The sequence below is a fragment of the Callionymus lyra genome, chromosome 6 (assembly GCF_982586985.1).
Source record: "Callionymus lyra chromosome 6, fCalLyr1.hap1.1, whole genome shotgun sequence".
Taxonomy (NCBI): Eukaryota; Metazoa; Chordata; class Actinopteri; order Syngnathiformes; family Callionymidae; genus Callionymus; species Callionymus lyra.
The window spans coordinates 21,185,845-21,200,330 of NC_141823.1; the positions used below are offsets into that span (position 1 = coordinate 21,185,845).

Here is a 14,486-nt window from a genome sequence, read left to right on the forward strand (position 1 = left end):
TATTCTAACTACTATTCTAAACAGTAGTGAATCATAAAAATAATAAAAATAATAATTATAATAATAACAATAACAATAATAATATAAATAATAATAATAATGACTTCAAGATGCTGAAAAAAAAAAGAAAAGAACAAACTCCCTTTATATAGTTATAGGACTACATACCTTTTTCCAAATCGTAGTGATCAATATACGTTTTATGACACAAGCACTATCTCCTATGTGTATGTGTTCCTGAACTGAAATGTCATGTTTTATATCTTTTTGAAAGTTTCTTCTTCATGTCACATGTCCTTCAAATATAAAATATGTTTTTATGATTATTTTTTTCATTCATTTTCTACCACTTTTTGCCTATTCGGGTTAACAAGGGCTGCCTATCCCAGCTACTTAGGGTGAGAGGCGGAGGACACCCTGAACATGTCACCAGCCTGTCACAGGGCACACAAGAACAAACAACCACTCACACACACACTGGCACTTGTGAACTTTGGAGGACCCAACCGACATCTGTATGTTTTTGGATTTTGGGAGGAAATCGGAGTCCCCGGCGTAAACCCATGAATACAGGGGAGAAAATACAAACTTCAGCTGGAAAGGAACTTTGAACCTTCTTGCTGTGTTTGTGAAAATGCAAAACCTTTATTAAAACAAACACACTTGTTCTCTGGAATCCTGCATCAGAATGAAGTCCAATCAGGCCTCATCCACTGCAAGATCTGCAACTAGAATCAAGTTAAACTGTGAAATAATTTTGGGGCATCAGTGCCGCTGATGGAAAAAACAAGGAGTGAAAGAACAAGCTCCGGCGCTCAGCGGCGGTGATTATAACATTTTAATCACACACTCCTATCGCTGAGCTGGGCAGGCTTCTCGCCTCCAGGTTTGATTTACCCGCCCTCTTCCGCAGGAAAAATCTCATTCACGAGACAGATTGCTGAGCGGGACCCTCCAACCAGCCGCTATAAATCATTCTTTAATCAGAGGCCTCTGAGATTGGGTGCAGACACCCTCGGGAGCACCACGATGACACCCCGACTCCTCCCCGTGTGTCTATGCAGTCCGGGGAGTTTTTATCCTGCTCTGTTCCCACCTTCTGGCTTGTCGGCATCTGTATCAGTCATCAGACAACCAGGACGGATGACCTGCCTCGCCGCTCGCTCCCCCTCCGAAACACTGGCTCCTGCCGCGGAAGAAGTTTTCTCTCCTCAAACAAGGACAAGATTGGTGGTTAGTAGATGCTGACTCTTGAGTCCGGACTTGCTCTGATCCATCACCCGACTCGTGGCCTTGAGGCGGGTCGTCCGCCTCCGACAACCTCGTTATCTTTCTTTAAGGTGCAACTAATGTGTTGATTCAAGTGTGTCTTAAGTGGATCTTGGACTCTATTGTATCATCAGTTTGTGTCAGTTTGTACCAAACTCTATTTTAATATTGACATTAGAAAATGAGCTTAAGGCAGTTCAATTAAAAATGCTTTGTTTTTCTGGAGATTAAATCTTGTTGACCATAACCACAACTACTCTGTTTTGATTGGTCAAAGTTTGTCACTGCGATCCAAGAAGTCTCTACCTCCCAGGGACTCGTTGTTTAAACAAAGCGGGCGTGAAAGGAGGACTGAAGAAAATTCTTGCGTACGTATTAGACCTCACTCTCATAACCTCTTGTTCGCTGGGATTTCAGACGGGGGAGAACTTTATAAAGTACTTACTTGAAAAAATCATCATGATGAGAGACTTACTGCATCTTTGGAGTGAAAGACTCTAACATTTGAAACATGTGAGTGAGTCAGGAGAGATGAGTTTTACATGCATTGCTCTTTGATGTCGAGCAGCTAAGTAACACTCAAGTGCTAATATAAAATGTAACACTACGATAATTAAAGCGATATCATGGAATAGTCATAGAACGTTTTAGTCCCAGTTCACAGGCGACCATCTAGCTGCTGTTTAATTCATCATGGACTCGTCACATTTGCACCCAACACATGTTTTTAAGCATTAATGAAAGAGAGAGCAACATGAACCCTGAGAGAACACGAACATTCCACAGGAATGACTTGCATTTCTTCTTCATTCTTACCTTCTCTATACTTGCCAACTGACTTCATAATCGAACAATCTCTTGTCAACATGTGCTTGTTCCAGTGCTACTGTGGGTTTTATATACTAGCAGGACCAACTCAAATGCTTTTTCCCACCTTCTGAACACACGGAAAGCGATGTTCTGTGAGGCAGAAGCCAGCTTTATTTTTCATCCCTGATTCGTTCTATAGTGCAGCTGGTGTTCATGGAGCCCGTGGCCTGAAAACGTATGGACGTGTTGCTATCTCGACAACTTTGGCACTTACACTTGGTGAGTGAGTCAGAACGAGAACATAAGATTGAACTCTATGTTCACTTTTGCTTGAGTGACATTTTTAACTTATAACCCAAGAAGAAAATCACACTTATATCACAAATATATCTTATAACACATTAAATAATCAATGATAAAAAGGTCATTACATTTCTCTAGGATTTCTATAATAGCTATTTCTTCCATATATTCCAAGTGTTTTCAGACATAATTATTATTTATGGAGAAGTGTTTTTATTATAAATTATATATATTTATACTCACAATGAACTCACAATGTAAACCAGCCAGCCGTTATTGTACATTATTTATGCTTCTGCACAAAGATATTAACTCCATATTAGGATCTTGACGGGAATATCAATCTCCTTATTTGAATTATTGACTGTCTATTTCCAGCATAAAATGAGTGGCTGGTTTAACGTCATGACATTTTTTATATCCACTTGGTTTTTAGTGTGACCCAGATTCACAATTGTTTTAGCTTTTTATTGGCGTTGAACTTGGTTTTCACTAGTGATGCTCTGATGAAGCTTCATGAAGCAGTGTCATTATTTTCAGAGTCCACTAGATGGCGGTCTACGCACTATTTTTGAACGACTGTACTAATGATACATCTATGCTGTGTCTCAAATCGCATACTACTCTTAGTATACTAGAAGTTAGTATGCATCAGTGTAGTGTACATACTAACTCGTACGCAAATTCTCCACAGATAGTATGTCTCAAATCAAACTCTGCTGCTACGCACTAACAGGAAATCACATGATAGCTTCTTCTTCTACTTCTATTTAACGATGTTTCAACCAGCTGTTTGAACGCTATCGCCGACTCCTGCTGGCAGCACGTTTTGCAAGTTTGGAAAAAGAAATAAGGAAAAAATATGAGAATCGAAATATTCGCGAGATATTTAAGCTGGTATCAGCAGTGAAGACGTGTTTATCCTTCTACTGCTGCTGAAAATGCACCTGTAAGTATATGCATATATATGCATTTATATATGACGTAACTTCCGTTTAAAACGTCACTAAGATGGCGGCTGTTTAGGGTGGTTAGTGTCCATCGAACCATACTCAGTTTTGTGGGCGTGTTAGTACGCCAATTTAGTGTGCATAGTGCACTAAATTTCGCATACTAAGAATTGAGACGCGCTAACGCACAAAAAATATTAAATTTGAATACGCTAGTATGCGATTTGAGACACAGCTGACTCCTTTAAGAAACATCTTAAGACGTTTCTATTTATTCAGGCTTTTCCTTGATTTTCTGGAACTCCTGTTGTGTTATCAGTTTTATCTTGAACTTTAAAATATATACTTTATTGAATATTGTTTTGATGGTTTAAGCGCGTTGTGACCCTGGTCTAGAAAAGCACTATACAAATAAGAATTACTTACTTACTTACAGCACAAGTCATTTTTTAAACTGATGGCGCCACCTACTGACCTCTAAACAACATGACACTGCTTCATGAAGCTTCTTCAGCCCCCCACTAGTTTTCACCCCTTAAAGCACAACAATTTTTGTTTTTTATGAAGGGTTTTTTTCCTTAATTTTCTGTGACTTAGCCTCGTGATATTATAGAATAATAAATATGAACATAATTTAATAATCATGTATTTATAAATAATAAACAATACAAAATATTATTTAAAACATGGTCTGATGGGCCACATCAACAAACTTGGCAGACTAGATTTGGCCCCTGAGACTTAAGTTCGGCATATTATTATTCTGGTTAGTTTCTTACTTTATATTAAGTATTTCTTCCACTATTTAAACCCTTGCCTCTTGTGTATAACTCACTTGGAAACCCTGACAGTGGACCGGAGGGGCGAGCGGGTCCACCTGCTGACGGTGACGTCACTGGGAGCCAGAAGAGTTGGACGTGTTCCTCATGTGACAGCGAAGCACAAGTTAGCAGATCCAACAGCAACATGGACGCGTCCTGGACGTCCGCTCCAAAGTCGGCGCGCGGCGGCAGCAGCGGAGGAGCGGGAGGAGGAGGATGGATCCACGAGGACGACCGAGCGACGGAGCGTCTGTCGGGACGCGCGATCGAAAAGTGCTCAAGTTTTTCCATCTCTTTAACCATCAGAAACTGAACGCGCTCCAGCGGGGGAACCATGAACTGTTGCCTGACGCGGAGAGATGGCATGCGCGCTCCTCCTCCAGCGACTCTCTCCGCACTCGCACCGGCTCACCAAGACCACCGTCTGCCTCCTCTCCCTCCTCCTGTCCTACCTCTGCTACTGCGCCCTCTCTCCGGCGGACCCCTTCATGAAGATGCTCGCCGAGACCACCCCGAGTTGCCCGCGCGTCCTGGAGGATGGAGGCGCCGTGCGCCTGCACGCAGCGGCGGCGTGCGCGCAAATATCTGCGCCCAAAGCGGACCAAAGAGATGCTCTCCTGGTGGTCAGGAACGACTCGTCATCCGGGGGTAGTTTCAAGTTCGGTAATAAAAAGTTACCCAGTGCCATCATAGTTGGCGTCAAGAAAGGAGGAACCAGAGCAGTTCTGGAGTTCATCAGGATCCACCCTGACGTGAGGGCTGCTGGGACCGAGACTCACTTCTTCGACAGGAACTATAACAAAGGCTTGGACTGGTACAGGTAAGTCTGTCAACATTTTTAAATTATTTCAGTAAATATCAAATTGATTCTTAAGGAAATACTTTAAGTAGTCTTAGTTTTCCTCACCCATATCAAATAAAATAAAATTGTGAAACAAATTGTCACAACAAATTTGAAAAGCAAATGAGGTTTTGATGTTGTCAAAACACAAAGTATTTGATAAATCTAGAGATAATCCTCTTTGTGATAAGATCATCTCAGATGTGTCCATGTTACCATCAGTCAAATTTCCGTACAACAAACTGAAACACACATTCATTCTTGAATAACTGGATTTCTTTTTTTGCATCCGGTCCAGAGGTTTGCTCATCCATCACTAGTGCTCTAGTTTCCTCCTCCACTTAAAGCAACCACTGACACCTCAAGACAGAGAACCGCCTCGAGGAGAAGCGGCTCACACCGATACATTGTCAATATTAAGCAGGTGGTCATAATGATGTGTGGGTTTTTATCCCGGTCTGAGCCCGAGCTTTGGAAGAATGTGTTTTTTAAAGTTAACTTTATAAATATCGCTGTAAGAAATCTTTTAGGTCTTAGATGCCATCTAAGATTTCTGCATGGGGGCTTAACCACGGTTTGGGGGTGATTTACAAAGATGGCACGGACAAGAGGTGCAACATGGTCAAGACACACTTATTAAATTAGAATCTGTGTGTCTCATTGTCTGCAACATGGTAACTCTGAGAGTTACATGCACAACAACATGTGTAATGAATCCAAAATGAAGCACAACTAAAGTCAATATCACAATAACAAAACTGCTTTAATGACAGAAATGAAGGCAACAGTCACAACGGTATACTTGAGAGAGAGAGTTGATTCAGTTTGTGTCAATGTAAAAAAAAAAAAAAGAGGTATTATTGATGAAAAGAAATCCATTTGGAGTTTGGAGAGTGTATCACTAAATCACTACGGATCACTATTGTGCACAAATATACACAGTGTTTGCACCTACCTTTAAAAATGTATGAAGAAAATTGGAGTCCTAGAGCATTCCTGCCTTATTTGATAACTTGGATAAATAGATGCACAAATATATACGGCCAAGACACGCTAACTTGTGTTTAAACATACCAGAATTGTAAATGTACTGTATGTTCAGTCATCCTCTGACCACTGTCATCAGTGAACAGAGAAGCAGATGGAGCACAAATGCTCCTCCCCAGATGCAACACTAATATACTCAGGGACTCATGCATTCCTCGTGCTATTAGATTGTGTAATTCTGAGTTTGGGGGCAGCAAAGTGAAAGTATAATGTATTTTATACCATGTTAATCTTTGTATCCTTTTGATTGTGTATCCTTTTCTTTGGGTTATTCCCTTTGTCCTATGTTCTTTTATTTTTTTATCTATGTTCTTTATACTTTTTATGATTTGTTTTGCACTTTGTTCTTGTTATTGTTTTAATCATGAGTGCTGTGAACTGGAACCTAATTTCCCGAAGGAGACCTCCATAGGGATTGATAAAGTCAATCTAATCTAATCTAATCTGATGTTCATTTGTATCTGTAATTTAATCTACATACAATTAACCTACAAAGCCAAGAATGCTCTTTTGGAATTTATACGTCATTGTTAATACCTTTGTTGATATGAGGTACTCACTGTGATTGAGGAAATGAAAACAGATACTGGAGGAAAACAAGATTGAAATTTACACCCATTGTTGAATTGAGTGTGAAAACTTTGCTTTTAAGGTCTTGCTCTAAATTTTAGTGAAGCATCAATAAGATCGCAACACAAGCAACTCTTACTAATGTCATCATTTCATCTTGTTCCAGCCACGGTGTTTAAGTGTTAAAAGACTTTCAGTAGAAAACTGAAGTTTCAATTTTAAGTGAAGGAATTTTCAGTATGGAGTATTGTCCAATTATACGACTGGATGAGTCCCATCATCTGGACACACAATTTTTGAAGACAAGAAGCAAAAATCTGCGTCAGTAAATATAGAATTAACAACCATATTGGCAGGTGTTTGAAGATCGACGACATTTGTGATGTAAATCCTTAAAAAGGAAATCCATCAAACGTCCAGCTTGAAACAGCGAGCCGTGTTGCTCCATCACCATTCATCTACGGGAGTCAAATTTTAGTCGTACATTCACGCAAAGTCCCTCCGTGACACTTTAATCTCCTTAATTGTTAAAAAGCCCGTTTAATTTCCCCAACACACTCGTCTACATTTCACGTTAATGATTGTCTGTCAGTTTGCCGCGTGTTGGATGTGTATCAGCAGCACTTTTAAACAAATACCACAGGAAAGCTTCTTCGCTAATTGGCTCCAAAGTTGGCAGAAGAAGTGGTGATGTGAACAACTGCTTATTAACCTGCTTTGATTGTCACCTGTCATTATCGTGGGCGTAAAGGTCAGACATCAGTGAAGGCGTTCAACCGTGGTGGGGAAGCTTCACACACACACACATACACTGGTAAAGGCCGAATGTTGTGTATCAAATAATAAGCAGAACAATGAGCTCAGACTTCTAAATCACAGCAGAACAAAGTCGGAGTAACAATTGGACCCAGAACAGAGTTATGTACATATAAGAGACGATGGTCAAATTCAAATCAAACATGGTTTTTAATGACTGACTAATTATCCCAAAAGACTCTTTATTCTATCTCCTGGTTTGAACTTTCACGTTAAAGATGTTTGTCAACCATTAAGTTTTGATTTTAAAGAACAAAGCTACTTTTTCCTGGTATGTATTTGTGCTTCTCTGAATAAATCTACAAGGACGATAATGTTTGCTGATGATAAAGTAATTTGTAATAAGGGTCAAAAGAATGACGTCAAGGGAAGCGAAGAGGAAAGTGCAGGCAAGGTAGATTAAATGGAGACCATGGGTGTGTACAAGATCGCACTTATACTTAATATTTGGAGTACACAAGTGTGTCCCGATGATCAGTGTGTGAAAATATAGTGCACTCAAATGGCCAGAAAATTGAGTATAGATCAATGGACACTTTCCACCCTTAACGGCCGCCATCTTAGTGACGTAGAAGACGGTAAACAGAAGCTATGTCACTGACGACAGAGCAGATACCAGCTTAAATCTCTGGAGAAAACACTAACTTGACCACAAAACACCACAACAAGAGTGATAACTGAAACACAACTTAAAAATTGGTTTCAATTGGCAAAAAGCACTTTCAGGTATCATTGATAGTGTTCCAACGGATGTCATTGTTAAAAAGTAGTAGAAGAAGAAGCTGTCGAGTCATTTACTGTAAGTGCGTATTGGCAGTGTTTGATTTGAGACAGTACTACCCTGTAGGGATTCGAGCACTGCGCAAGTAAGTGCACTTCTTCTGTAAAGAAGTGCACTGAGAGAAGAACCAGCACAGTATTATAACCCTGACACATAAAGGTGCTGTGTCTTAAATTAAGTAAGACTGTAAGACAGTAAGAAAGAGCACTTACTTGCGGAGTACAGGGTAGTACTACTACCTTTTAACACTGATTGCAACCAGCCGTTGGAACCCTATCGAAAACAATTGCCAGCGATTTTCGCAAATCGAAACAAGTCATTTGTGTTGTTGTTCCATCGTTCGCCGCCGCCATTTGAAAAGTAGTGACGTATATGACATAGCTCTAGACGTAGCGGCATCTACGTCACTAAGATGGCGGCCCTAGAGGGTGGAGAGTGTCCATCGACTCAATTTTCTGCCCGTTTAAGTGCGCCAATTGAGTGTGCATGGCACAATACTTTTTTGCACACTGCTCAGTGTGAACGCACTTGAGTACTGAAAATATTAAGTGCGCGATTTGGGTCACACCTAGGAAATATAGTTGAATAATCAGAGATGAAGATGATGAAGTATTCATTGTAAATGACAAGGTCGGACATGATTATATCAGAGGGGAAAAGTGGAGACGTTCAAGTTGATTCAGATGGTTTGAACACATGTAGAGGAGAGAAGATGAATATAATAGATGGATATAATGGATGATCAAGGTACTGATGTGCATGACTAACTTCTTCCCCGTGAACACTTAAAAAAGTAGTTCCACATAAACAAACTGTTTGATTTGTGAGTTCAGACGTGCCCAAGGCCACAAGACGAGAGATTAAATGAAATACCAACCCACAGAGTCGGGCTGAGAAACCAAAAGGTGTTTTTCCTCCTCTCAACGTATTTTGTGAAACATAAGAGTCGACGTTTTTTTTTATTTTTCAATCTCGGCCGAAGTAATTACTACTCCAAGGTTAAGTCATGTTTGGAATACAAGAAGTAGTTTTTTGTTTTTTTTTAGTGCCGCACTCTCCAATAGTTTATTCAGTGCCAGTAAACTCTGAGAAAAAGTTGACTTTCAACAACAGTTATCGACGACACCTTAAAGAGGCTTGTAAAGAAGAAAGGACAATGTTTAGGGATAGCAGGACATCCTAATTTATCGTACTTATGTTGTTTATGTATAAAGACAGTTGCTTGAGTCTTCAAGGTGCTATATGTGTATCTTAGAGCTCTGGATACATTTACACAAAGTCTTCTTTGGTGTATTAAATGTGTAATCCATTACATTATCTACCATAGCACTGTATACCTTGTAGTGAATTATTAACATTTTTAAATCAATAATTCGTAGTTGGGCCTCTATTGTACTCATCAATGTCATGTGTCTGTTTGTACAAAACTCTCTTTTCATTGAAATACTTACATTAGAAAATGTACTTAAGCCCCGCCCACTGAAAAAACTATTATTTACACTATTGCCTGAGATGAAATCGTGTTTACCTTAACCACACCCACTGTGCCGTGATTGGTTAAACATCAAGGTTTGTCATCGCGTGTCATCAATCCCAAAAGTCTCCACCTCCAAGGGACTCGTTGTGTAAACAAAGCGGGGCCTGATTACAGACTCTGCTCTCGTAACCTCTCGTTCGCTGAACTTGCAGATGTTTCTCAACTTTATAAAATAATAAGTTCAAAACATGGTCATGATGAGAGACTTACTGCATCTTGGAGAGGAACAGTTCAACATTTTAAACATGTGAGTGAGTCACGAGAGTTGGGCTTTTACATTAGTTGCACTTTAAGAAAATAATTATTTCGAAGATCCAACATTTTCTTTGCATTTTCCCTTTTGAATCATTAGCATATTCACTGCATACACTCAAATGTTTAGTGCATATGAAGATTAGTTTTATGTAGTTGACGACCATCTCCATGCCTGAACAAGCAGCTCCGCCATGCGCTTTCTAATTATAACCTTTCTTGCTGTTCAACCGGTGGCGGCCATTTTTAATGCATTAGTCCAATCTACTGTTATGTCTTTGTTTATTTATGTTATCGTTAGCATTCATGAGGCCGTGACAGATGCAAGGAGATAAGTCAAAAACATCGCTTACACTCGCTCCCATCGTCCCATTACATTCATTCCTGGAATGTTTCCTCCGAAGTCGGTCCGATCGTGTTTTCTTCTTAAGGATGTCCTACTTGACAGAGCTGGAAGTAAGTCAACGAAGTTGCGAGTCTATATGTGTTTGGTGTGCGCTCCGGGTGATTTATTACTCTGGACGTGATGCACAGGAGAGCTGTCGGCCAGACAAGTCTCCAGCGACAACAGAGCGCGACGACTTCGCCTCACTGGCCCTATTATCAGTTCCATCCGGGGACCGGGTTCATGACCAAAACTGGAGCTCCTGGTTCTGAAGCTCCCTCTAAATCATGCCTGGAAATATGTTTGAATCAATGGCCCTGTTAATAAAGCTCGAGAGAACGACTGTTTTAAATTCAGGTATTTATGAAAATGAAGGAAGCGAAAACCCTGATTGGGATTTAAATGGAGGAACATTTCGTCCATTTTGATTCTGATTGAAATTTGTGTTTTCTTGTTTTTAATCAAGGGGTTTGATGCCGCGGACCCTGGAAAGCCAAATCACCATGGAGAAGACTCCGAGCTACTTTGTCACTAAAGAGACGCCGCGCAGAATCTCAGCCATGTCTCAAGATACCAAGCTGATCGTGGTGGTACGCGACCCGGTCACCAGAGCAATATCGGACTACACCCAGACTTTGACCAAGACCCCGGAGCTGCCCAGTTTCCAGGACCTGGCCTTCAGAAACCAGACTCTGGGCGTCGTGGACACGTCTTGGAACGCCATTCGGATCGGCCTGTACGCCCTGCACCTTGAAAACTGGCTCCAGTACTTCCCTTTGACTCAAATCCACTTCGTCAGTGGGGAGCGGCTGATCACGGATCCGGCCGGGGAGTTGGCGCGGGTGCAGGACTTCCTCGGCTTGAAGCGCATCGTCACGGACAAGCATTTCTACTTCAACCGCACCAAAGGCTTTCCTTGTCTGAAGAAGCCGGAGAGGAGCGGCTCGCCCCGCTGCCTGGGCAAGTCCAAGGGCCGGACCCACGTGATGATCGACAGGGACGCCATCGAGCAGCTCCGGGACTTCTATAGACCTTATAATGTCAAGTTTTATGAAATGGTGGGTCATGATTTCAAGTGGGAGTAGAAGAGATGTTTTTTTATTTAAAGCAAATAATAATGATTTATGCTCTACCGTAGGTCATTTATCACCGTAGTCAGATATTGCTCTCAGCTGTCTCCGGAGAATTTCCGAGAGATGCAGCAAACCTTTTATTATTCTCCAATATGACTAATGAACTCTGGATGACAGCGCTTACACACTTGTAAAGATGTGTTAACAGCCAGCACAGGCACATGATCTGCTCCCATAATATGCAATCATTTCCCTTTAGAGGGGTTTTTTTTTTTTTTGCCACTGCTGTTCCCAACTTGCTGACCACTTCATAAAGAGGAGGAAACTCCAGGAAATAGGATTAGTTCCTTCTTAAACCTGCTTCACTAATCATGGCAGAGTTTGAAAGCAAGACCTTGGAAAAATGTCAGTGGAGTCTTCAGGGAGAGTGGAATTAAGCTTCGATGCTGTCATGCTAAATCTGAAATGTAAAGCCATAACGCAGGTCTGAGCCACCCTAATATTATTTTCTGTGGGTCTCATCAGTTTCTATGCGGGTCTGAAAAACGCTTCTCTGACATTCTTACCAGCATGAAACTTTCAGCGCGTTTCATCGTGCAAGAGAAAACATTTTCTATTTGTCGTTTTTCCTCAAATTTAATCAAGGCTGTTTTTCACCCACGTTCCCAATTTAGAACTGTAAATTCACACAGACACAGCTGAATATTGAGCCTTTTTTAATGCACTGTGATGACCAAAATCCTATTATAAACGCCTCTAAAATGATGCAATGCAATATCCCCTGATACAGCTATTGAAGCTGCTGTAATAAACTGAACTGTAGGCAACGCTTGTCTAGTGTTACGATATCATACTGTAAGTTATTTTACTTCAATTATGATTAACTTTTTTCAGGTTTTCGGTTGAATAGCTACGTCATTGATAGCAATAATAACTTAAAATAATATTATTAAATAATGTTTAACATCAAAGAAATGTCTCTTTATATATATTTACTCAGTGGCGGAATTTAGAATAAAATCCTCTGAGGTTAATTGTATTCGCAGAGGTTTGTGGTGAGCCGGGGTTCTGCCGAGCAGATGTGTGGGTGTAGGCGAAAGGAATTTCAATCGCTTTTCAAAGACAAAGGAGGAAACTCCTCGCTGTGGCAGGTATCAAATGCATTCAAGGGCCGGATGGCTCATGATCGCGGGGAAAAGTTTGAATCCGTTTTTTTGTGATAGAAATACTAAAGACTGAAGAATGAAGTATGCAAAGAAACTGGACGATTTCCTTGTTTTCCGCTAAGATCGTAACATCAGCTATGAGGACAACAAATGCAGTTATATGTTGAAAAGATAGAAATAATATTTATAAAATAGCCTCAATACTCACAGGTTGAGTTCGTCATGCGATGGCGCCATAAATGTCCTTCTTGTGTCACTCTTTGTGAAAATATGAATTTAAGAAGTCTTGCTTTATTTTTCCTGAAATGTAATGTATTGACATAAATCGAGAAAATAATAATAAATAATAAATTAAATGTCTCGGTTGATGATTGACGTCCAAGTATGTTCAGAGAAGGTCAATCTGTGTGGGTTTAATGTTGTGATTCACGCCCACGTGTTCCAGAAGAACACAAACATATACAATCATACATGAAAAGAGCAAAACAAGTCTTTAATAAATGCCAGAACCGAACCAAAAGAAGTAAGTAAGTAAGTAACTAATATTTATTTATATAGCGCTTTTCGAGACCAGGGTCACAAAGCGCTTAAACAATCAAAACAATACACAAAAAAGTACATACTTTAAAGATCAAGATAATACTGAGAACAACACAGGAGTTTGAGAAATTCAAGGAAAAGCCTGAACAAATAGAAACGTCTTAAGATGTTTCTTAAAGGAGTCAGTAGACTCCATCAAGCGCAGAGAGAGAGGAAGATCGTTCCAAAGCTTAGGAGCAACAGCCTGAAAAGATTTCTCTCCTCTGGTCCTGAGCCGTGTGCGTGGAACCATCAGTAGATTCTGATCCACAGACCTCAGAGCCCGAGCTGGGGTGTAAGGCTGGATCAGATCAGTGATGTAAGGAGGAGCCTGACCATGAATAGCTCTGAAAGTAAGAACCAGAATTTTAAAGTTGATCCTGAAAGAAACTGGAAGCCAGTGAAGGGTTTTAAGGACCGGAGAAATGTGAGTTCTTCTACTAGAGCGAGTCAGAATTCTCGCTGCAGAGTTCTGAATCAACTGCAAGCGAGACAGCTCCTTCTTGTTAAGACATGAAAACAAACTGTTACAATAGTCCAGACGAGAAGAAACAAACGCATGGATTACAAGCTCCAGATCATGTTCCGACAACATTTTCCTAAGTTTAGAGATTTTTCTCAGTTGAAGGAAACAGTTTCTGCTCAGTTTTCTGCAGTGTCGAACAAGAGACATGTCTTTATCAAATACAACACCCAGGTTTCTCAGGCTCAGTTTGACAGACTGACCTAAGTCACCCAAGTACTGACTCAACCCTGGAATCTTATCATCAGGAGCAATCACCAGAGTTTCAGTTTTGTCCACATTCAGCTGCAAAGTGTTTTCACTCAGCCATTGTTTGATTTCTAGCAAACAATTGACTAAGCTGTTCAGCCTCTGGGGCTCAGTTGGATCAAAAGAGCAGTAGAGCTGGATGTCATCAGCAAAAATGTGATAAGAAACATCTGGAAATCTCTGAATGATTTTACCGAGGGGAATCAAGTACAGCAAAAACAATAAAGGACCCAGAACAGAACCTTGAGGGACTCCACACAACAGATCTGCCGATTCAGACCTCATTTGATTGGCAGATACACTAAAACTGCGCCCAGAAAGGTAAGATGAGAACCATTCTAACACAGACCCAGACAGTCCCAAAAAGTAAAAGAAGACTTGACCATCCTCAGACAAGGTTAAATAAAAAAAAACATATATACCAAAATGTTTGAACATAACTGCTTAAGAATGCTTATTACAGAATTAATAACGCGTTTCCAAAATGCTATTAAAAAATTAAAAAAAAGTCAGA

General features: G+C 40.4%; 1 protein-coding gene across 1 annotated transcript; it reads left to right on the forward strand.

The window, feature by feature from the left end:
* The first annotated feature begins 4,326 nt into the window (after positions 1 to 4,326).
* On the forward strand, positions 4,327 to 11,706 carry LOC148077541 (heparan sulfate glucosamine 3-O-sulfotransferase 2-like). The gene is made up of 2 exons (XM_087794204.1): positions 4,327 to 4,973; positions 10,849 to 11,706. The coding sequence occupies exons 1-2, from the start codon at positions 4,513 to 4,515 to the stop codon at positions 11,465 to 11,467; spliced, it is 1,080 nt and encodes a 359-aa protein (XP_087650330.1). The 5' UTR covers positions 4,327 to 4,512; the 3' UTR covers positions 11,468 to 11,706.
* The last annotated feature ends 2,780 nt before the right edge of the window (positions 11,707 to 14,486 follow it).